Source organism: Phyllostomus discolor, chromosome 8, assembly GCF_004126475.2.
Source record: "Phyllostomus discolor isolate MPI-MPIP mPhyDis1 chromosome 8, mPhyDis1.pri.v3, whole genome shotgun sequence".
Lineage (NCBI taxonomy): Eukaryota > Metazoa > Chordata > Mammalia > Chiroptera > Phyllostomidae > Phyllostomus > Phyllostomus discolor.
In genome coordinates, this window is record NC_040910.2 from 11,579,327 (window position 1) to 11,604,275 (window position 24,949).

At 50.3% G+C, this 24,949-nt stretch overlaps 1 protein-coding gene across 1 annotated transcript in view; it reads right to left on the reverse strand.

Annotated features, from left to right (window-relative positions):
- The window catches only part of SETD7 (SET domain containing 7, histone lysine methyltransferase), a 42,380-nt gene extending 34,763 nt beyond the window's left edge, over positions 1-7,617 (reverse strand). Inside the window, exon 1 of the mRNA XM_028520014.2 lies at positions 7,495-7,617. Within this exon, the coding sequence (XP_028375815.1) occupies positions 7,495-7,534 (40 nt within the window). The 5' untranslated portion in view covers positions 7,535-7,617. The remainder of the gene's footprint in view (positions 1-7,494) is intronic.
- Between the last annotated feature and the right edge of the window lie 17,332 nt (positions 7,618-24,949).

The window sequence follows — 24,949 nt, forward strand, 5'->3', positions numbered from 1 at the left end:
CGCAGACACAGAGCAGACACAAACTATGTCACCACACGGACACTTCGGTCTCCAAAAAACAATTTCTTCTAAAGCGCCAGGAGGATATCATCCCTTGGAAGAGATGGCAAATAAACACTCCCATGAAGAACAAAAACCTCTTTACTTTTATTGTGTGATCACATAAGCACAAAGTAATGATGGACACACACCCTGTTTTATCTTTACATCTGACTCTGCACAGAACGAGTTACCTAGGCCGTGTTGCAGTGAAACACGGCTGCCTGAATTCATCACAACTGCCAGAGCTCCTCCCCTCCCAACACAGGTTTTTTTCCTATCACGGGCCAGGAAATTGATGGTCAGAAGGGAAATAAGCCATAATTGCTTTCTTCTCGCTCAAAACCCAACTGTACGTCACATAATTCAATGACACTGAGTCATATGAAATAGTTTGGACAGTTTTCTTCTAAATATCCACTGATGACATACCTCTCTTGGAAATAAATTAAATCTACCTTTAAATTTTCATTAAAAAAAACCACTCAATGTATAGCTAAACACTTTCTTTTATGAAATGTTGTTGGGATCAACTTCAATTTAGCTATTAACCTTCCTATGAATTTAGCATGTCGCTTTTGATTTAGGTGTACCTATCAGAATAATCATTTCAGCCTTGTATTGAAGTACTTACTAATTTTTAGGAAAGGCTTTCCCTATAGAAAAGAGTTCACATACTTCAGACTTTATTTTTTATTTTTTATAAAGGTTTTATTTATTTATTTCTAGAGGGGGAAGGGAGGGAGAAAGAGAGAGAGAGAGAGAGAGAGAGAGAGAAATATTAATGTGTAGTCGCTGGGGACTGTGGCCTGCAACCCAGGCATGTGCCTTGATTGGGAATCAAACCTGTGACACTTTGGTTTGCAGCCTGCGCTCAATCCACTGAGCTATGCCAGCCAGGGCATACTTCAGACTTTAAAAAGTTCAGGTTTGAGAAAATCTGTCATTCTACTTTAGATCGAGAGAAATATGACGAGAACCACGAACACTAAAGGAAAAAGAAACCCAACGTAAACTCATTTCCACCTTCCCTCAGTCACCACAGTCCTGTCCTATTTCTAAATAAAACCCTGCAGGTGTGTGCTCAGCAGTGGAATTGGGATATTGGAGAAAGTGGAAAGTGCCGTATAACACGCCGAAAGCACTAGCGGGTCAGCTGTGACCCGGGTGGAGAGGAAGGCAAATGCCTCGGCCTTACTCCACCTGGGCTACTTGTTTCAATGCCTCCTTCGGCAGGTCAGCAGAGGGGGTCCCATCCCCTCCTTAGTCTCTAGGGAGAGAGAGGAACAGGGAGTTGCTGCAGGACGATGGCTGTTCCTGGTGACACCATGGGTTTAGAAGGAGGTATCTGGACACCCGCCGCTTCCCAGCCAGTTTAAAGGTGTCAGGTTGCTTGTTGAGAGAACGCTGGGGACCCACCTCTGTCCAGGCACTGCAGGACCCCTTGTTGTCCTCTGTCACGACCTCCCCAAAGGAGGAGAGGTGACTGACTCACAGGGTCAACCAACGGACAGGAGCTGGATATTAGGGGTTGTCGTCCTGCAAGACGTCCACCCTGAGTGCTCAATGGCCTGCGGGCTGGGCGGCTGTTTTATACTTAACATATAGAGCAGCAGCCCACCCCAGCCAGTAACAACGAAGAAGAGACTCTCCCGGGAGGAAACGTGGGGAGGAGAGGAGACAGCTGCGGTGCCTTCGCCTCTCCCTTCAACGTGGGTGCTCGAGGAGCCTCCGGCCCAACTCTCGTTCAGACGCCCTCTGGCCAGCAGATCGCGCGGTATTTGTCTTGTCGGTAATCGTCAATTCGGGGCAGAGGGAAACCGATACCCAGAAGAAAAAGTTTGTGTATCTGACGGTGCATCTGGCGTGAGGGGGTGTGCTTTCCTGTGATCTACACTAAACCTCACGACGATCTCCCAAGTGCCTGTTGTAGAGGCTAGGACGCCGGCGCTGTGTGACTTGCTCAAGAAGCACGTTGACTGCTGTGAATGTGCTACGGAGGGCTGCAAGCCCCTTTCCTAAGTCTGTCAGCTCCCTTCCTCTCTACCCGAGGGGCAACTAGCTGCAGCCCCTTCCTTCCCTGCTGCTGGTGGACACAGGCACCTCCAACCAGGTGGGGGTGCCCAGGTCCCAGGTACAGAATGGGAAGAGCCTTTGCAGGGAAAATAGTTCCCGTACAGCCGCCAGGACTTGCAACAGCAAATCCCGGATGCGAGTTCCTGTCGCGTCCAAGCGTTCCCTAACTCAAAGAGAAACACTTGACCCCCTTGCTCTGAGCGAGGTCAATTTGCAACAGGCGCCAAGTCAGCCCCCAGCCTTCCAGGCCAGTCCCCACTAAACAGAGGCTGAACACAGGGCCCAACAACAAGGAAGCTTCTCTGGAAGGACTGCTCCGCATCGATAACGCTGTCCCAGCTCCCGTGCGGTTTATCTGCGTGCAGCACGATTTTAAATATTTATAAAAGTTAGAGAAAGGGGGGCGGGGAATGGAATGGGCTCAGTCAACTCTTCCAGTTTGTTTTGAAGATGACTCTCTTCTGGATGGATAGAAAGTGAAATTTTTCCCTTTGAGTTACCTCCGAGCCTTTTCTTTAATCCGTGGAAAGGCAGGCCTGCCTGGATTTTGCGCGGTGGCGGTGCATCTGGGCAAGGCACGCCCCTCGGGGTCAGACACCGGCCTGCTTCCTGCCTCGGGCTCACTCCCAGCAGAGCTGAGTGTGGGGTGTGTGTGTGTGTGTGTGTGTGTGTGTGTTTCCCTTAGAACAAAAGACTCTTACATGCATGGTTGATTTTGTAGACTAGAATTGCTTCAGGGGAAAATAATAATAATAATAATAATAATAAAAGGCAAACTTATTCTGTTCAGTGCAAAGGACATGCCTTCATGACGATGCATTTACACTGGCTGTTAAAAACATAATTTGATTTTTAAAAAAGATTTTATTTATTTATTTTTAGAGAGGGGAAGGGAGGGAGAAGGAGAGGGAGGGAAACATCAACGTGAGAGAAAAACACCAGTCAGCTGCCTCCCGTAAGTGCTCCAACCAGGGACCAAACCCACAAACTGGGCACGTGCCCCAACTGGGAACGGAACTGGCAACCCTTCACTTTGTGGTACGATGCCCAACCCACCAAGCCACACTGGTCAGTGATAAAAGCATAATTTCATTTTTTTAGTAATTCTTTCTTTTTATTTAAAGATTTTATTTATTTTTAGAGAGGGGAAGGGAGGGAGAAAGGGAGAGAAACATCAATGTGTGGTTGCCTCTTGAACGCTCCCCTACTTAGGGACCTGGCCCACAAGCCAGGCGTGTGCCCTGACTGGGAATCGAATTGGCGACCCTTTGGTTTGCAGGCTGGTACTCAATCCACTGAGCCATGCCAGCCAGGGCTTCAGAGTAATTCTTTACCAGAGCTCAGTGATTAGTTGTGAGGGTCATAATTTTGAGGTGTGGCCACAAGGAGAAGGCCGGTACACTGAGCACCCATTTTTCTTACGTGCAGAGCAGGAGCAGGCTTATGAGAGACAAGCAGATATTGGGGGGCAGGTAAAAACATTCTTGATATTTTGAAGGGCTTGGGGCAGCCCCACCCTGAGATACTTGTTTTTATTCTGGCTCCTTAGTTCTGGGGATTCTGTTTTTCCCCTTTTTGTCTCTGGTATGTTTCCAGGTCTTTCCGTTTTTCCCTGCCCTCATAAGTGCATGTTGGACTATTGCAAAGAGCCTCCTAGGCAACGGCCTCACCTGCTCACCACTGCCTTCTCACCTGCCCAGGGCGGAGCTCCAGCCCTGGCACTGCCAGCTCTAAAGAGTCCCCACGGCTTCCCACAGCCTCCAGCCCTGTCCATGCCTGTGGCCTGTGACGCTGCCACTTTTTCTTGTCTGACCCTCCACTGTTCTCCTGGGCCCTCGGTCACAGCGGGACCAGATGACCGGTCTCCGAGCCATGCCTGTGTAAGTCCCTCCTCTCTGTCTTTATTCACAAGGCCCCCCACCCAACGGGGAGCTCTTTCTCCGCCTCCTTCCCCAACCAGAAGTAATGTGTACTTCCTCTCAACCGCCCTCATGCATCTGCTTAGATATGCTGTATTTATTTGAGATTATGTTAGGAGCCACATTGTATTTATTCTTTTATCTGTGGGAAGACAAACACATAGATATAGTAATAAGTATTTCTGTTTCCAAAGCTCAACCTCAGTTCCCACTGAACCAAGGAGCCTCAAAGAGTTTTAAAAAATTCATTGCAGAAGCTCAGGTGGAGGCCTTGGGCCTCTGAGGCACAGGGCCGGCTCCTGTCCCAGAGGAGCCCAGTCGGTCTGGTACACAGACATGCCGCCACCACCCAGCTGTCCTCAGGGATTCATCCACTCGGAGCTCAGAACTTCACCAGAGCCACAGTTCCACCGTGACAGAGAACCAGAATGCACAGTGTGGCAAAAAAGCCTTTCAAGTCCTGAACGGACCAATTTGTTCCCCAGAGTAAATTTCTTAGGAGGAAGCAAAAGGGAGTCTGTTGCAGAGGCTGCACCTTAAATTCTTTTTCCCCAGATACATTTTTTTTCTGAATGTCACTGAACTCCAAAAGAATCAGCGTTGCCACTGATATAGAGCGATACTGACATGATATTTACCTGTTGCTTCCAGTCTGGTTCCTAAGTGTTCCCTACCCATGATGACTCCATAAAAGTCAAAAATAAGGAAAATGGAGAGAGAGAGAGAGCAAGAGGGAGCTGGGAGTGAGGATCTGGAGGGCCAAGCCTGTCTCCCACAGTGAGTGGCCTTGGATTAACCTGTCTGTGCTTCAGTCTCCTCCTCTGTAAAATCCAGATAATATCAATACCCACCCTGTGAGACTGAATGGAGCATGTGTGTGTGAGCCGTTCGGCACAGAACCTGCACAGGGCACGAACTACACGAGTACAGCAATAATAACAGCTGCGACCAGGAAACCACTGAGGGCGGGGGCTTTGTTTGTGGAGAGAACTAGGTTAGTTGGTACTTGACCACCCAGATGTTCGGACTAGCGTTACACCGGTCTCCCCGCCTGTGCCTGATGCTAAGTAAAGGCCGTTGTTACAGTGGCACTGAAAGGCCAAGAATGGCTGGAGAAAAGCCCACTGGTGCAATTTCCTGCATGTACACTCTCCTGCTCTAGACGCTGTGCAGCTTGGAGCCTCAGATGCCTCAAATGACTTTTGAAGATTCTGTGTCACTGTCATTGTTTACTATTCGGTACAACGGAGTGATCATGTGTCCTGGATTGCCCCAAACATTCAAGGCTGAAGCCTAAATTGTCCCAGCCTAAGAATGTACATATAAAAGTTTCAGAGTTTCAGGTGTACAACATTATGATCCATCTGTATGCACTACAAAATGATCACCCCCGAAAGTGTGATCACTTTATGGGGATGGATACATCACCATGCAATTGACGCGTTTCCCCTGTTTCCCCCACCCCACCCCCTTTCCCTGGGGTGACGGCTGATCTGTTCAGAACCCTCCTTGTTTAAAGAACTTTCTCTGCTTCCGGGAGCTGAACAAGCTCAAACACAACATGGATACATTTCTCAAATTGCTCGAGCGCATTCTGCACAGAGCCTAGGGACCACGGACTTGTATTTCTGGACAGTTTCAAAGGAGAAAGCATTTCACCTCCAGAGCACTTCTCGTCCGTGGTCAAGGGTTGGCATTCAAGTTTTACAAGCACAAGTAAAAGTGAACTTTGAGGAATGAGAGCAAGCCCTGACCATTTGAGAAGCGCACTCTCTTTTCATTTATCTTTCATAACAGGAAGGCCCCAGAAGTCAGTAACTTAAATTGTAAGAAGGCTCCCCACGGAAGGCCTCAATGTCTCTGCACCCCAGTGAGCCCCGACATATGGATTTCACTTATCAGAGAGATAAATAGTTCTGTGAGGTCACAACGTTGTGAAATTAAAACAACAACAAACACTCTTTGGAGCTGGTCAAGAAACATGTTTTAATCATTGCATTGTCATGGATACCTTTCAGGGAATTTAGAAATCGTCTTCTACCTAAGCTCATCCTAAGACCTCAGGAGCACTGCACAAGGAGTCCATTATGTTTTATGAAACATAAAAGTGGGCTTCTTCTCCCAATGCAGCAGTAACTATGTGTCTTTATGCATTTGCACGGTGTTGCCACTTGGTTTTTCTTGACCATTTATGAGGACTTGTTTCTACCAATGAGACAGAAACCAGATGCGACCCAAAGCTGAAAACTATGTGCTTAGATGCTTAGTTTAAACTATTCTGGGTTTTAAGCTTTTACAAATAAATATATCACAATAGTATGAATTAAACTTATAAAAAAATAAAAATAAATATTCTGGAATAATACCACACAACAGTGCAAAACATCACGACGTGCAGGCTGGGTAGAATCGAATAAATAAATATGCCAAAGTGTATTTTCCAGTATTCATTGTTACAAAATCATAACATCTCATGGTACAAACAACGAGGTTGTATAACGTCCCCACCTCGGTTTTTAGAACTAGCTTACAAAAAAAAAAAAAAAGAGGTGGAGAAACTCAGCAAAACAAAGTCGCGAGAAAAGTCGGGGGGAGGGGCGCTAGAAGAGAAGGGGCGGGGAAATACGACACCCAGGCGGTGATATCACCCACAGCCAACTGCACGGAATTCAGAAAGTTAAGTGTCACCCAGCAATTTCGGTCCGGGCTTGCGGCGCGCCTGCACAGCGTGGCGGCGGCCGCGGCCTCGGCTCGGAAGCAGGAAGGGGGAGGGGGCGGTGCGACTGAGTTCGCTCGGGGACAGCCAGGGGAGGGCCACCCGCCTCCCGGTGGCCGCGCGTTCCAGCCCCAGGTCGGGAGCGTTGCCCCTTGCCTTGCAATGATTTCATCTTTTAGGAAGAGCGGCCGCCCAGGACGCGCCTGCCACGTGCCAGGATCGGCCCCGTGCGCTGCGCCGGGGGACCCACCCGGACGCGGTCGCGGTCGCGGTCACCGCGGGTCCCAGCGGCGAGCGGAAGGAGAGGGCTGGCGGCTGCAGAGGGGCTCGGGGCTGCCTGACCGGGCGGGGGCACGGCTCCGCCGAGACCGCGGGTCTCGGGGGGCTGTCCTCTGGCGCACCCCCACCTTCCATCCCCGAGAGGGGGAAGGCCGGGGTGCGGAGCAAGGCTCACAACTCCGAGGATGGGATGCAGGCTTTGGCCGGAGGGATGGAGCAGCCGTGCCCTCCCTGGAGCCCCCGCCCGGAGGAACCCGGTTCCCGGCCTGCGCCCCGCCGCGCAGTGCGCGCTCCCGGCGGCGTGGCCGTGGCTGTCCGACCCGCGCCTGAGCCCGGCGGCGGGGCGCCCACGTAGGGGACAGTGGCGGCCGTGGGGCCCGGCGCCGCGCGGGTCGCAGCCTGCCACTCCTTCCGCGTTCCGAGCCCTCGGGGCCGCCTCCCCCGGCCCCAGAGAAACGCTAGTACCTTCCACCGCCTCCTCCACCATCTCCTCGTCGCTATCCATGGCGGCTGGGGACCCTGCCCAGCTCCGGGCCGCGCGGCTGCCTCCCGTCCCTCCGGGCGCTCCGGCGGCTGGGCGAGCGCTGGGGCTGAACCCTGCGAGTTTGGAGGAGGAGGAGGAAGAGGAGGAGCAGTCGGGGCTGGCTCGCACTGCCTCCCCCTACAGCCCTTTCAATGCCTTGGCCTTCCGTTGCTGCTGCCGCCGCAGCCGTCCCTCCTCCCTTCGCCCACTTGCCCCTCGCCTCCGAGGCCCCGGGGTGCCGCCGCGGCCGCCGCCGCCGCAACTTTCTCCTGTAATAACCCCTCTTTGTTAGCGAGCAGCTGATCCGCTGACATCACCCGGCGCCGGTGCGCTCCCTCCCTCGCTGATTGACAGTTCCCTGTCCCTTCCCAGAAGTAAGGCTCCTTAAAACGAAAGGCGCTCCCGGTCCGCGCCGCCTCTGCGTCCCAGCCGACCAGCCCCCCCGGCCCATCAGGGTTTCTCCTCGGCTTCTCCGCGTCTCTGGTGCGCTCCGAGCTCGCCACGCGGTCCTGGGCGTCGAGGGGGTCTAGGGGGGCATTTGGGACCGCCCGGTACCCGCCTTCGGGGGTCTCCGTGCCCCAGACCTCCAGCTGTGCGGGGGGCACTTGGAAATTCGCCTTGCGGCGCCGGCCAGCCCCGCCCCCCCCCCAACTCAGACAACCTCCAAAGAGCGATTCTGACGCTCTGGCGCCACGACTTCCTCTCGCCCACGTCGCCACTTCACCCCGTTTGCCACCCGGAGCTGCACGGGTGCGGCACGCACGGGAGCGCAGGTGTCCCCGTGTCGCCGCATCCCACCAGGCAGCAGGTTTCCCAGGCTCCAGGCGGGGACACTGGGCCCCGATGCCGCGGGACCGTGGCTCCCACGCCCGCGCGCCGCCTCCCCTCCCCGCTCAGGATCGCCAGGCGTCTCTGTGATTCAAACACTCGGCAAGTCCGGACGGCTGCGGGTTCTGTGTCAGGCAGGAAACCGGCCGCGCGGAAAGCACGCTGGTTCCTCCTCGCGGTGTGCTCGTGGAAAGGGAGCTGGCGAGGACGGACCCTCGGCCTGGCGCACCCTGGACGGGCGGTGTCCCCAGCTGTCACCCTGTCTCTCCAAGTGCCAACCACTCCACAGATTCGAGCTCTTCAAAGGAGACAATCACCGGGCACCCGGTTCCCGGCCCAACCACTTGGCTCCATGGCGGTGTCGTCTCTTTACAGGTGGCACACAGGGCGGCTGTAAATAGCCGGTTAAATAGATGCAAACACACACAATGTACCGTGGAATTACCGGGTGCCGCTCTGGGCGTCTGCCCAGAAGAACAGCTACTGCACCCGGGAGGGGCGGGGGAGAGGGAGGAAAGTTGTTCCATTTTGTTTTCTGCACCACGACGCACGCACCAGGCTTTGGAGACTTCCGAGTGTGGTTGGTGCTCCCAGCACAGGGGGACCCGCCACGCCTTGCTTTTTGGCTGTGTGCTTAAATGCCAGGTATTTTTATAGCGTGTTATGAGTTTCTTCTTAAATTCAGTCTTTCTTGTGCGAAAAAAGGAACAATGTTAGGGACATTTGTTCCATGTACTGCCAGGAATTTCACCCCCCTTGGGCTGTTCCAGAAAGACGGGGAAGGACCCCACGCCAGCAGCTAAGAGACTCGGGTTCTGGGGCTTCTCACCTCCCCTGGCAGCGCGGACTCCTCCCCCAGGAGAGAGGAGGCTCTGGCTGCACTGAGATAAGGTCCCTTCAGGCTCAGCCTACCCCACTTAGAGGTCCTTCGCTCAGTCTACACCTCCCTGGACGCTTCTGGCTTAAGCTGAACCCCCGTAAAGTGCCCCCCGTGCGGACGCTGGGGTGCCAGAGCCACGCAGAGAGTGTGCTCCTGCAGTGGAAGACGGAAGAGCCACTCGGGTCACGTCGTTTTCAACTACGAGCCACAGAAAGAGGATTTTATTTCAGATTTTTTTTTTTAGTATTTTTTAAAGATTTTATTTATTTATTTATTTATTTGAGAGGGAAGGGAGGGAGAAAGAGAGGGAGAAACATCAATGTGCAGTTGCTGGGGGCCATGGCCTGTAACCCAAGTATGTGCCCTGACTGGGAATCGAACCCGCGACATCCCGGTTCGCAGCCAGCGCTCCATCCACGGAGCCATGCCAGCCAGGGCATCAGATTTTTTTTTTTAAAAAGCCATCATATACTGAGCTTGGTCACGCACTGGTTTTAAGTTATATGACTTTTTCCCCTTTAAACATGTCATCCCCTACCTTCTATGTTACACGGATATACAAAAACACACCAGATACTCGCCTTCTTCCTCAGTTCCCAGTTTATTTTCGGGCAGGGCGGGGGGAGAAATTTTTTGAAAGCTAAAAGGAAGCAAAAATAATGTCTTCCTTTACTAAAAGGAGGCTGAGGCAGCGGCCCTCAGTACACACAGGTGAACCACAGAGACGCAAGCGCATGGTGGGGTAGGGATGTGGGGGATGGGGGCAGCCATCATGTCACATGTGCCCTGCTCCTGCCTTTGGGTTCAGAGGAGGATGTCCAGCCACCCCCTTCCTGCCGTGGGGGTTCCCAGCCTGTGCTGCTCAGCCATGCCGGCGGGTGCTCCCTGTCCACCTGCCAGGCTGCCAACACCAGGAACCCTGCCCACAGCCGGCACCACTGACGCAGGCCTCCTGGGCCTGCGTGGGTTGTAGGTGGGAGTGACCAGGGTCTTCCTGCAGGATGAGGACTGAGGGGACTGCCAGCCCCCTGAGGACCTTCATCGGGTTTGCACCCGAGGCAGGCAGGCAGCAGCCAAGCCACAGGCCGGCCCAACTTGGGCCACCACTCACTCCCGCTGGCACCGGGCCCAAAATTCAGGCGCATGTTTGTATGACCCCTTCTTCCCCCTTTTAAGATGCATTTGCGTTTTTACAGACTATGTTGGGTATGTTTTCAATCCCTATCTCCAGACAGCCCGATTCTCAGCTAAAGCCCCAGGGCCCCGCACAGCGCCTGGTACAGGGTGACGGTGCAGCACGCCCGTGGTGATGCTGCGGAGAGGAACATTCTGTTTCCTGTACACCGGGCTGCGTCGCGCCGCCTGGGTGTTGCAGCGCGCTCCGACGTAGCTCCACTTTCCCGCTGCTGCTGGCCCCAAAGCTGCCTCCGCCGCGTTCTTTCCCACAGTTTCCTTCATTGAGAGCTCATTGGGTAACCCCTTTCCACTTGGCCCCCCGCCACGCTCCTCTGTCGTACTCTGTCCCCACTACCTTGGTCGTGGGACCGGGAAATCAATAAAGCTCTTAATCACAGTGGGCGGCTGCAGCGGCCTCCTGGCTCAGCTCCTCACTCACCCAGCAGATCGATGCACCGGCAGCAGCCTCCCTGGGAGGGCGGCGACCGCACAGCACGGCCAGTTAGCGAGGCCCCGGCTGGGACTGGCTCCCGCGTTCACACCCAAGAGCGGCTTTTCTCAGCGGCTGTGGTTTGCGTCCTTTGCATCAAGGATATATTCCTCGCTTCAAGCACAGGGAAAGGTAAGTCCCTCTTCCATGGCTGCGAGCAGTCGAAATACTGAGTTCTTTCATTCATTTTGACAACCTGTGTCATTCCCCACAGAAGGCTGGGGCTTACTGAGAAGACTGATGTAGCTTTTTTGCAATATGTATATTTGTACAGGCATTGTGTGTTTTACACACCTTCCTACCTTTAGGGGAAACAATGCTGTGAATTCACTGCTATGCACACTGGCATAGTAGTGAAAAGCCTCATGGACGTGGAACCGGACCCCTCACCCTGGCCTGCTGGTACTGGTACCAGTTGGAGGGGCCCAGGCCGTCTTCTAGGTCTCCACACCCCTGGGAAGCAGGGGCCTCCGCAGGGGTCCCCGGGTCTGTGGCTGGTGTCTCCCTTCTGCTTTGTTTGTTTACACTGATGGCGGGAAGACAAGAACAGAATGAGGGATGGGACGCTTACATAATCATCAAAGCTTATTGTGGCCCTGCTTACACCTTAACAAGATTTCCCCCCACCAAATTTGCCAGTCTGATGGATTTATACCCTATTTGTTTTGGTTTCTCCAAGAGTGAGCTCTGCACCTGGTCAGCGAAGCTCTCTGGGCCTCGGTCTTCCCGTCTGGAAGTGAGGAGGCTGGGCTACAGACGTTCTGGGTGCAAACCTTCCTGTGCACCATGCCTGGGGCAGAGCTCAGTGGGGCAGGCAGAGCCCCAGGGACACGCAGAGGAAAAGGGAAGGGGAGACGATGGGTTCAAATGCCAGCACCATCTCAACGTCAGGGCGCTAAGATCTGGGGGCCAGGAAGGGACCTTCCTCTCGCTCTAGGAAGAGAGAGACCTGGGCCTTTCAAGAGAACCGAGGAGCCTGGATTCTGAAGCACTGAGTCACAGATCAAGTGCCTGTGTTGGTGACAACTGCGGGAACCGGAGGAAGGGGCCGGGCGAGGAGCAGCGAGGAGCCGTGGGTGAGACGTGGATGAAAGGGAGGCCTTTGCTGCCTGTGGAGCTCCATGAAGAGCAACCTGGAACGCCACAGGCACCAAGTGAGAGCCCGGGAGCAGAGGAAGAAGTGGGGAAAATAATTCTGCTGCCAACAGGCATGCCCACGGCAGCGGTGAGGAGGGCTCAGGAATCAACAAATCAGGGCGCCCTGATCTGATGACACAGGAAGTGCAGGAGACAGAGGGGAGAGCGTCCTGACCCGAGGAAGTGGAGGAGAGAACAGGGAAGACATGGGAGTTAGTTACCATGGCATTAACATACCTCACGCCACATTAAGCTTCTTCTTTTCTCTTTTGCTTGATTCTTGTTCTTGCAACATGTCAATGCCATTGCAGTGTACCCAGCACACTAAATTTAGATCTTCGGGGGCATGCACGGAGGGAAGGAAGACGTGGGTCTCCCTGTCTGGGTCCACCCTGGGCCCTTATTCTTCTTCTGAAGTGTGCCTGGAGTTGTTGGTCTTGGCATTGTGGGATATGAAAACCCTTGCCAGGCTGGGGTCCGATGACGCTGCTAAGTGATGTAATTTGAAAAAAAAAAAAAGAACAATTGGAAATGATTTTTTAAAAAGATTTTATTTATTTATTTTTAGAGAGGGAAGGGAGAGAGATAGAGAGAGAGAGAGAAACATAAATGTGCGGTTGCTGGGGGTTATGGCCTGCAACCCAGGCATGTACCCTGGCTGGGAATCGAACCTGCGACACTTTGGTTCACAGCCCGAGCTCAAACCACTGAGCTACACCAGCCAGGGCGGAAATGATTTTTAAAGAGACAACTGCTTCAGAGATTACTTCAGAAAAATCAACAGGAGGCAGGAATTTGAAAACTACAACTACCATCAAAATCAAATGTGTTTGATTTTGAACACAAAATCTTAAGTGTTCATTTATTTTTTTTTTGCTTTTTAAAAATTACTGGGTGCTGATTAAGATTACTGGCTCCTGAGGTTGGCCATGTGCAAGTGCTGACACTGCAGAGGGTGGGCGCACTGGGAGTTCTTTTGACATTTCTGTGCAGAGTGAACGGAAGGCTGTGTCCAGCTGATTTATTTGCCACGAATGTCACTAAATTCATCGAGGCCTAGATCTTGACCTTCCACAGGTGGACTCACATTAACCAGACCTCAGAGACTGATGTACACACCTGTATAATGACCGACAGACAAGAATACTCACGTTGTCATGGCGAGCACCATCTCCTTTTGTAGATAAACGTACTCGAGAAGACACATTCCACCCAGATGCTTGCTTAGTTAGCCCAGAGTTAGAATCAACGATATTAGTTGTGTAGGCCCAGGAGACACTCCTGATACACTATCCTAGAAGAATAAGGCTGCCCACTCACCCCGCCCACCCCTCTTCAGATGGCCTGTCTGCTTCTGAGATTTTAGACTTCTTTCTTTCCTTTCTTCCTCTTTTTTTTTTTTTAATGTTCTAGTCTCTTCAAACTGGTTTCTCCACGCGGCATCCTATATAGCCAACTAGGTAGATTTACACTTTTAAAGTCATAATCCCATTCTCCTTCTACCTTTCTGATACGACAGTCAAGTCACTTTGATAGGAATTTGGGGTAGCTCCCCATTCTTCACACACAAATTCAGTTGCTGTCTTGGTTTCCTCTCGCTGAGGCCTAGTCATTGCGTGAGCACATTCTGCTAGAAAAACATTCTGAGGGTGGCTCTTCCGCTGGCCTTCCTGTGCCTAGCACCGTGCTGGGTGTGTGCCGGCTCGGTGCCAGGAGGCGGTCTCTGCTGCTGAGGGACTGATCCAGACAAGCCCACCAGGGCAGGCTGCCGAGCATGGCCATCTTGGGAGTGGTTTGCATCTGACAGATGACTTTGGAGCCATGAGCATGGAAGCAGACAGAAAGTTGGAAGTCCTCGTGCTTTGGAGAACTTCATTAAATTAAGAAAAATCCAGTCTTAATGAGAATTTTACACTACCACTTACTTTATTACTTTTAGAAGAAAGCCACTTATTGCAGAAACACTAGAATGATAGAATATCAAAAAGAAGGAAGTAAAATGCACTTGAAATCCTAATAAGCAACACTAGCCTCTATAAACAAGGTGATATATAGCTTTTCAGATATCTTGTAAAGACATTTAATCATAGGCAAACTGGCTGTACAGGATATGTAATATTTTGTAATTTGTCAGTTAACTCCATTCTTAATTAGTATTTCATATCAGTTAACTATTCAATAATATCCTTGATTCTAGGTATTGTAATTTAACTTTTTTTCATACTGTCACTCAAGGTGGGTTTATGGACAGTATTCTTAAAATTAATAATAACAATGTAAAAAAAATCTGTAATCTAGGAATTACATCATATCTAGAGGTAAGCAGCCATATGCTTTTGAGAACAGTAGATAATATATTTGCATTTGGAAAAATATAAACTAAAATGTTAACAGTAGTTATCTCAGCGTGGTATGATCTCAAGTGATTTAATTTTTTTGTTGTCTATTTAAAAAAGCTTTCTTATAATGACTATTATTCATTGATTTAATTATAAAAGGTTGTTATGTAGCCCTGACCAATGTGGCTCAGTAGGTTGGGCACCATCCCACAGACAGAAAGGTTGCCGGTTCGATTCCCAGTCAGGGCATATATTGGGTTGCGGACATCATATTCATGCTTCTGCTTCTACTCTTGCCTTCTTTGGAGTAGGACAGCGGCCTTTCATGACAGATCCCCTAAGCCATTGCCTTCGTAAAGCCTTCCAACGCCGTCCTTGCACTTAGGGTTCGAGCTAAACAACTTAACCTGGAGGCCAGGCGCTGGGTATCGATCTGGTCCCTCCCCACCTCTGTACGCAGCTCTCGCATTACCCTCCCTCCTTCTCAGCTGCTGCCCTCCAGCGCACGGGCCCTGTTGTCCCTAGAATAAAGTCGAGTTCTGTCCTGCCTCAGGGCCTTTGCACTCACTTTCCCCTTTGCCTGGAATCCTCTTTCCTACGTTGTCTTATAGCTGGGTTTCGTCTTAGTGCATAAGTCCCTCCTCAGGGGTGTCTTCCCTGACCATTCATTCAGACGAAAGTCCTTGCCCAGGCACACTTCTCCTGTTTGATGCTTCTCCGGCTTCACACCCATCGCAGCATCTGTCGCTACTTGACCTGTTCTTGTTACTCCTTTCATTCCATTCCCTGGTGTCCGTCTCCCCACAGATCCTGTTCATATTGTTGGAGTTTTCACTGGAACACTAGAATGGCATCCAGCACATCAGAGGTGCTCAATATATGCTTGCCGGGAATTTACTTAATCAAGAAGCTTACCTCTGTCAAGTGAAGGACCAGTTTCATCACCTGTTACCACTTTCTCCTCCCAGAGCAGGTGTTTTTCTAAAGAAGAAGAAGGCAGTCATATTACTATTTCTACACCCACCCTCCCTAGTTAGAAACAAGATGATTTAAAAAAAAAATCAGAATGGTCTGTTTCTCAGGACCCTTCACATGAGGCCAGATGCATAGCTCTTCATTCCAGACTGAGACCTAAAAAAAAAGGCTGCCCAGATTCGAAAAGAGAAGGCTTGCAGGCTCCGACTCTCACACACGAGGCTGGACGGGCAGTCCCCACTCGACAAAGAGGTCGTGTTCCCGAGGTTTCTTTGTGTATGGTGTTTGTTTCCAGCACAGAATGTGTTTTTCACTGCAAGCAGCGTCCCCAGACTAGCCCACAAAAGCCTATTTAACCTACCATGCTCAGCAGAAAAAAAAAAAAAAGAAGGTTGAAGTACTAGGAAACAAAACAGGGAGAACAAGTAAGGACTACAATTTAAATGTTTATCTGAACAACTAATGCTTGAGGAAATGCAGCTTATAACAGAGGAGGAGGAGTAGGAGTCGTAGGGCCAGGGGCGGGGCCTGGGGTTTGGAAGATTTGAGAACAGGGGCTGGTTTTGGGGGGGGGGGGGCGGGAGGGGCAGTCCAGCTGTCAGGGCCGCATCTCAGCCCCGCGTCTGATTGGCTGAGGCTGCAGGCAAAAGCCACGCCTCCTCAGGACACCTGGGGCTTGGACAGGTCGGAACCTGAGGGGACGGATCACGCAGATCTACCTGCAGCAGAGCGCAGGTGGTCTGCCGCCCACACGTCCACCCCTTGAATTCTCGCGGTTAGAATCAATGAGAGGGCTCGTCCACACCTCCGAGACCCAAGGATGTGCTAATCAGACGGTTCCGGAGCTTTCGCAGGGAACTTCTGCTTGAGTTATCCAAGTACAAGCAGGGTAATACAACCTAAAATAAAAGGCTCAGTGTTGGTTTCATCATTGAAAATCATCATTTCATCATGGAGATGCCCACTATGTAATCTCAGGCATTTTCCCTCCGCCCCCCAACCTGATCTTGGTGCTGTTACCTCGAGGCCAAAGCTGTCCTTACCCAAGAGTTAGGCCTCACAAAACAGAGAGATCTCCTTACAGGGGCGTTCTTCTAAAATTTCTGGTGTCCTTTTGCACGAGGAAGCGTTCTGTGTACTTGGGAAAGACCCGTTAACCTGAAGCAAGTCCGGTCGACCCTGCTTTTGGAAGCTTGTGGAGATGATCTTCCAGTATAACTGGCAGAGAAGGATGCAAAGAAATTTAACACACAATCGGTTACTTACTATTCTTAGAAAGAGAACCTCACAATTGTCTTGTCTATCATTGCTAATGAACTCTTAAAGATCACCTAAAAGCAACAGCAGTAGTTATCCTTGTAGCAATGATGATCTCCATTTAGAAGGAAAATACAAAGGAGGTAACATTTCCAATGACAGTGTCTTACTGGGAACTTCAAGTGCTCAGGCAGGAGAAGAAAGGGCCCTAGCGATGAAGACATTCATCGATGAAGATGTCTGTGAGGAGTCTGAATAAATTTGTTCCACGAGGTGAAACTGAAAATAGCAATATTTATTAGTTAAGATATTATTTCAGGGAATGTGTGACTTAAATATGAAGGAACCAAGTTAATGTATTAAATATTACAGACATTTGATTCTTTCATCTACAGCCCTAATAGTTTATGTTTTCCACTGGGCTAATTGAGGCGGGGGGGGGGGGCGGGAAATCTCATTGGAAAAATAAGGATCACACCTATGCCATCTCTTTGTAAACAGGCTGTGTATGTGGAATTCATCACATACATGTTTGCTCCCAAGGAGGCAGAGCCTGCTGGGCTAGGAGTAAGATGGGTGGACGGACCCTCCACCATGCAACTCACTCTGGTTCTGAACTCACTCCAGCACGTCCTCTGGGCAAGCTCCCCCCTCTCTGCAGTGGCTCAGTTTCATCCGCTGAGAAATGCAAACCATCGTACTTCTTATATTACTGTTTTTTATCATCTTTATTATAAATATATAGACTCAACTATTGATTGTTTTATATTAATAGAAGCAGGGTCTGAGTCATCTCAGCTGGCTTAATTTGAAACCATTTTACATTTACTGTATTTTTGGCATGAACCTATTAAATCTGACCTGCAATTGCACATTAAACAAAATAATAAGACGAGGCTGTGAACACTGGGCCCAGTGGTGGAGGGGTTGCCCAGGTTTTCCTCCCTGGGGTTAGCTCTCCCCTGGAGCCTGCACTGCAGTGTGGGCAGTGGGATACTATGGAAGGATGGCTTTGGGGTCAGAGGGCCCGAGATCAAATCCGTGTCCCACCCCTGTCTAGCTGGCTGATCTTCAGCAAATTTCTTAATTGTACTTAGCCACGCCAGACTCTTTTCCAAAATGAGTGAGGATGGTACAGTGTAAGTGGGAATGATAAGCCCACTTCACTGGGTTATTGGGAGGATTCAACGAGGTCACGCATGGGGCATCCTAGGGCTGCCACTACAAAGCACTGTGACGTGGGCAACTGGACTTGTGTTGTCTCACTGTTGTGTTGGCCAGAAGTCCTAGATCAAGGTGTCGGCAGGGCCCATGCTCCCTCCAAAACGTGTGGGCGTCTCCTTCCTTGTCTCTTCCCAGCTCTGCTGTCTGTCAACAATCTTTGTCATTCCTCAGCTCATAGGGGCCTCGCTCCAGTCACGTGGTATGCGCTCCACGTGGGTCTTCATGTGGTCTTCCTGGTGTGTCTGTCTCTGTCTAAATTTCCCTTTTCTTTTTTTTAACTCTTTATTTTATTTTTAAGATTTTATTTATTTATTTTTAGAGAGGGAAGGGAGGGAGGAAGAGAGAGAGAAACATCAATGTGCGGTTGCTGGGGGCCGTGGCCTGCAACCCAGGCATGTGCCCTGACTGGGAATCGAACCTGCGATGCTTTGGTTTGCAGCCCGAGCTCAATCCACTGAACTATGCCAGCCAGGGCTTAAATTTCTCTTTTCTAAACGGACCCAGCCATGTTGGATTAGGGCCCACCCTAATGACCTCACTGCAGCCCGGTCACCTGTGCAAAGATCCTGTTTCCAAAGGAGGTCACCTTCGGAGGCGCTGGGATTCGGACTGCAACTCATCCTTTTTTTGGGGTGGGGGGCTAGAAACAGAAGTCTTTTTTTCAATAATTCTCCAAAGTGAGAACCAGTGTCTTACTTTCTGCCAGCTAAAACCTCTTCCCTGCGAGATGTGATTGTTACAGAGATCTTGCTCGTCAAGTGTGTTCAGATGTGCAAAAATCGAAGTCTTCAGTTGGGTCTGCCGGTCCATAAACCTGAAAGCAAGGGGTCTGCTTTGTTTACAGAGGAAGGGATTCTTTGTTGCAGGACCCTGCCCGGCTATCGGTGCTGCCTGGCTCGCCCCAGCCACCCCTCAGGTAGGCTGAACTCGGAAGAATGTGGAAGTTAGGAACTTGGCTGTTGAAGTGAAGTAGACCTGGGTTCAGATCCAAGCTCTGTCACCCACGAGGCAGTCTCTGAGCCTCAGCCTTCTCTTCTGTGACATGGGGGTAGGACCACCTCCTAGGGGTGGTGGTAGGATTGGGAGTTGCCTGACACCTGGCTGAAGGAAGGAGGGGTTATTATCTCTCATATTTCACAAAACATTAAAGAATTAAAAGCTTACATAATGTTCCCAAGGTCACATGGTCGATCAGTAACAGAGGCAGGGAAAGGATTCGAGTTTCTGGCCCATCCAGTTTGGTGGCCTTAAGTCTTGCTATTTCTAATTCCCACTTATATTTAGGAATGGGGGCTGTGAACTCTGAATTAGTTCCGGCTTAGCTTTCCTCATTAAAAAAAATGGGGCACCCCTTGCTTTCTAATCTTCTACTGCAAAAGTGCTCCGAGGTTATTGAGCCAGGCTGAAAGATGGTGGAATTTTCCCGGGGGCACGTGAGCACCCCTTCCTTCCCGCTGTTGGTATTCCGCGGCAGCTGTCCTGCTGAGCCTGGAGCGCTCCAGCAGGGACGGCCGGAACTCCAGCTGCTGGTGAGCCAGTGTTCACTATTTATAGTGAGAGGGGGTGCGAAGGAATGGAATTTTCCCCTTCTGAGTAGTTTTGATGCAACCAACAGGAAGCGGGCTCTGACAGATGCTGAATTCCTGTCTGATGACAAGGATGAGGTCATTTACAGTCATTCTCACGCCGGAATGTGCATCGGAATCACCCGGAGCATCTCCTTACGACACAGATTGTGGGGGAGGGGGGCACCCCTAGAGTTTCTGAATCAGTCCCTGGGGTGGGGCCCCAGAATGTGCATTTCTCACAAGCTCTGGGGCCCTGCTGATGCTGCTCTGTGATGGGCGGAGGGCCCAGGGAGAGGCCGTCGTATGTGGCAGCGGATCGAACCGAAGGATGCACTGATGTGCACCCGAGCAGCCTTGCTGGGGCTGCCGCTGCCCCTGTCAAAGCAAAATCAGTCGCTCCTGAGCCAGCATTGCTGGGGCAAGGGGGTTACTTTGTACAGAAAGAAAACAGCATAAACAACTAGGGCTCATAAGACATTTGTGTTTGAACTATTTAATATAAATTATTTTTATCTCTCTTTTTTCTCCAGTGAGAAAATGCAGTGAAGTTGGTCATTTTATCACATCATAATGTTTGGAGTCAAGGCCGGCAGATTTGACCTCCACTTTCAACTTCAAGCAGAGCCAAACACGGGCCCTGCGGGCTGATGAGGTCATCCGTCTTTGATCCAGGGCCAGCGAAAAGCCAGTGGGCAGGCGCTGGAAGAGTGGAGCTGATCTGCTGAGTAGACCTTGACCTTGGCTTTGGCCTCTCAATTTCTTGCATGAGATTAACCTGCTTAGGTTTTCTGCTTCTCTTTGAGTGAATTTGGGTATTTTGCATTTTCTTCAAAAATGATTTATTTTGCTCATATTTTCAAAATATTAGCACAGATTTGTACAAATAATTCTTTTATAAGAATTATAGTTTCCTATATACAAATAGTATGTTATATACCTTGAACTAATGTTATACATGTTATACACCTGAAATTAATATCAAGTTATATGTCGACTACATCTCAAATAAATAAATAAAAGCTTAAAAGAGGGAATTATAGTTTCCAATATATGTCTGTTAATCTATTTTGTAATTCCTAACTTTATTGGTTCCCCCCCATTTTTCTAGATAGACTTGCTAATGGATCATTTATTATTGCTTATGGTTGCTGTTCCTTTTGTTTTCAATGAGCCAGCTCTGAATTTCATCAAGGCGAGGACCTGCAAAGGTCTGAGGTTTTACCCCACGTGCACACAGACACAGTTGTCTGCTGGGGGGAGCTGGGAGCTTCCCAGGTCTGCAGGGACCAGCATGGTGCCGGTTCCCTCACCCCTCTTCCCTCGGGTCCACACCACAATGCCCACTCCCGTGGTGGTTTGAGTTACAGGACAGGAATCTGAATCCTATGCTTCAGGCGCTTGAATCTTTTTAAATGGACAGTAAGAACGCCAGCCCTTGGCCCTGGATGGAGGCGCTCTACCTCCCGAAGCTGTTGGCTGCACAGATCTCCTGGAAGAGACGGCCCGGAACACCAGCAGCCAGCGAGGGGCAGAAATACAAGAGACCCATGGACCCGGGTCTCCCGACAATCAGTTCCAAGCATTGTGTTTTCAACTTCACTATATTCTGCTCTCATTTTCAGTTCTTCTCTAAAATTAAACAAATTACTGTTTCCTCATCTTCTTGACTTAAATAACCACTTCCTTCACATGCATTGTCTTAAACTAAAAAGGTTTAACAACGACGCCTTTTCCTCTGAACCAACCTTTGACCGTGTCTCCTAGACTTTAATACGTGCCGTTCTGATCGTGATTTGCTACGTTATCTGGTTTTTCTTTCTTACTTGCAGAAATCAAAGGTTTGAACAAAACCCAGCCATCATCTTTGGGTCTCCTCCTTCTGCTGGTTTACTCCGGAAGCTATCATTGTCTTTTCCTCCGATCTGTGTAAGTTGAAGCCGGAACGCCCTTCTGCACAGGGTCTCAGCGACGCGTGCGCCAGACAAGGTTACATTGCACTTCAGTGCCATCTAAGAGGAAATGGGATTTGGAAGATAAGTGTTCAAGTGCGGACTGCGCTACTGCCTACTGGTAATCAAATAAACTACCTACTTTGAGTCTCACTCTTGTCCACAAATGTAGGATTGAATGACATTATCTCTAATGTCCTTTTCAATGTATGACTGCAAGAGAGTTGGAACTGGTTTCTTTTTTCTTTTTTTAATTGATTTTTAGAGAGAAAGAGAGGAAGGGAAAGAGAGAGAGAGAAACATCGATTTGTTGTTCCACTTCTACTTCTCCTGGCATCCATTGTTTGATTCTTGTATGTGGCCTGACGGGGGATCGAACCTGAAACTTTGGTGTATCTGGGCGATGCTGTAACCAACTGAGCTGGCTGGCCAGGCCTGGAATTAATGTCAACTAAACTAGTTCAGTGATTTCTAGACCGACTTGTTAGCTGAGGCAGCGTGGCCAAACAGAAAGATCTCTGGTCTTAGAAACTGGAAAAGCTGAATTCTACCCTAGCCCTGGGCAAGCAAATGCCTCAGTGTCCTCGCATGTTTTCCTGTGTGACACAGAAGGGAGAGAGAAATCTTACGGCCCTGGGGCCCATTTCCTCCTCCGTTGTAGCGGGAAGCCCGCTCCGGCGGTCAGGGCCGGCGGATGGAGGAAGGAGCTCCTGCTGGCCCCGAGCCTCCCCTGGGTAACAAGGCTGCTTCTGGGCTCAGGAGTCGAGAAGGTAACCAGCGTTATCCAGGTGAGGCCACGCTTCTGTCTGCAAGGTGTGCAGAGCGCTGTGGGCTCTGGGCCCCTCTCCTGGGGTCTCTCCACGGTGCGTCCGGCTTCCCGTGCTGAGCCGCACGCACCTGTCTGGTGGGTAAGGGGGTGGTAAGGGAGTGCCTCACCAATACTTCCTGCTTCTCTGTTTGTAAGTGTTCCCCCGATAGATCCTGGTTTCAGGGCACACCCTGCACATTGTGAACACGTGTGTGCCTGTCCTCTTCGTACAACCCGTACTGTTCCACGAGCACAATGCTAAGTGCTTCACACGCATCACCTCATTCGATCCCCACGAGAAGCTTGAGAGTCAGGTATATCACCCCCAGTTTACAGACAGGACGAACCCCATGCTCCGAGCAGTTAAACAGTGTGCTCAAGGGCACGCCGCCAGGGGGCGCAGAGCCGGAGTTCGGATCCAAATGGTTTGGCCATCGTAGATAGCTTTCCTGAAATGGTACCCAATGGTTTTATTCAAACAAATCCGTGTACGATGACAATTTTTTTTATAATAGCGGAAGAAAGTAAAGGGTAAGGGAGACCTTTTATAATTTGTCCAAAAGCACCATATGGACAAGCAGGAGTCCTGATGCAGTACGACCGTCTCGTAGGAGGTAATTAATACACGGTGATAGAAATGCCTGTTTTTTTCAATGCACTGTTTCACTCAAGTTGCCTTTCACACTCACGAGGAAGCAAAGCCCCGGTCGGGGAAGGAGGGAGGGCGGGGCCAGAGGTGTGGCCTCAGGGAGCCCCGCCCCTGAGCTCAGCGGCCGGAGCAGTCCAGCGCGCGCAGCTGCCGCTCCTTCCCTGCGGACCTGTTGACGCTGCACACTGCGCTGCCCGGATCGCCGCGGAGAGTCGCTGGGAACTGGTGTGTCTGCAAGCATCCCACAGCCCCGCTGCTCGAAGGAAGGCGTTTGTTGTCGTCTTATTGTTTACATGGAAATCTGTGATAAGGAACATCTGTTTTGCAAAAAGCAGATGGGGGGAGATCTTCACTTTTAAGGAATTAACTTGATTACGTTTTAGGAGCTAACACTGACCCGTTCGATCTGTAGCGCTTCAGACACACACACACACACACACAGGGGGCGATAGAGATCCCCTACCTTCCCGTGAGCACTTTGTTACAAAATAGCCTTTACTTCTTTTCCATAAGGCTCACATGTCCTACTTCCACATGCTATTTTCAGTTTTTGTGAGGGAAATACTCTTCTGAGATCTGCCAGCCCTCCTCTTATTAACTCAGTCTCTTCTCTTTCCCAGGGCTCCGCATGGCATTCTCTGGGGTCCGGGCACGGCCCAGTCTTCCAGATTCTTCCTTGGTGCGACTCGCTTCCGGTTCAGACAGATGATCACTTCGGGGCAGCCCTCAAAGGGCCCCAAAGAGTTGCCATAGCAGACGTGCGTGTGCACTTGCAAGGCCCAGCCACGCACGTGCGCCCACCCACGGCTGGGTGACGAGTCTAAACAGCGAGGTGAGCGTTCATCTGAGGCTGCGGAGTGAAGCGTGAGACCTTGCTGTCTCTCTCTGAATCCATGCGCCTAACTGCAGCTGCCTGGAGAGCCGCACGGAGACGCATGCGCATGTCCACCCAGAAAGAGATACATTACGCAGACAGGGCCAGTGGATGCGTGGAGGCCTTCCTGTAAGAAGCATACAAAAGCCTTCATAGAATCCTACGTTGAAAGGAGGGTGCCAGGACCTAGGAGGAAGGTGAAAATGGCACCAGCTCAAAAAGATGACTGTCCTAGAGAATAAATTCACAGTCAAAGCTGCATAATCCGGTCCCAGCATTTCAGGTAAGGGTCGCCCCTGGATTGGACTCTGGGACAGAAGCGGCGCCAGCAACGGGATTTGCTGTGATTTCTGAGCACTGCGAACGGAGGAACTGGTCTACACCGAAGTGTCCCCAGTAGGAAGGTGGTTTTATGCGAGTTGTATAAATGTTACATCTTAAATTAATGTCCTTTAGGTCTACGTATTTCCCATTTTACTGACTCCAAGTCCTTCCATTTATCCTTCTAAGAATTAATTGGGTTCTCTGAGACATCTGTCACTGCTGCTCAGCCCAACAGAAATTTAGTAATACCCAAAACAGTTCCCTTGGGTCTTTTTTGTTTTTGTTTTTGGGGTGTGTGTGTGTGTGTTTGATGCTTCTGAGGGAAATATTCAATCCAGCACATCTCCCACTGCAAAATAATAAGTGTATCTGGTGGCATATAAATTAGTCTCCTGAGAGTTTGGTTAATAAAAACTTATTCAGTAGAACTTGAGCTAAGAAAATTGAGTTTCTTTTCTTTAACACCAGCCAAAATAGAGCTTCCTCAGGGAATTCACCCTAACCCCTTCCTAGGTTAAAAAAAGAAAAGAAAAAGAAAAGAAAGCAGAGAAAACCAGATCTGCCGTGCAGCAGCGCCGGGGCGATCTGAAACGATGCCGTCAGACCGGAAAGAGAAGGACTCCAGTCTTTGGGTAATGGACCCCTTGCCAGCCACGTGGTTGCTAGGTCTCTGCCTTGCTCTGTGTTGAGGAAGAACCTGAACACACTTTTAGTCAGTGGGCCATAAAATATAATGGTAGGTGTTAGATCACTGTGTGATTGCTGATCTGTCACTTGGAAGGCTTTGAGATAGATAATGAAGTAAAATTGCACAAAATCCATTCCATTTTTACCCACTTATTCATGTCGACAACATTCTCCGGTGCTGTGTCTATAAAAAAATAAAATGAAGAAAAGCCTTCCTAATGAAGCTTGTACC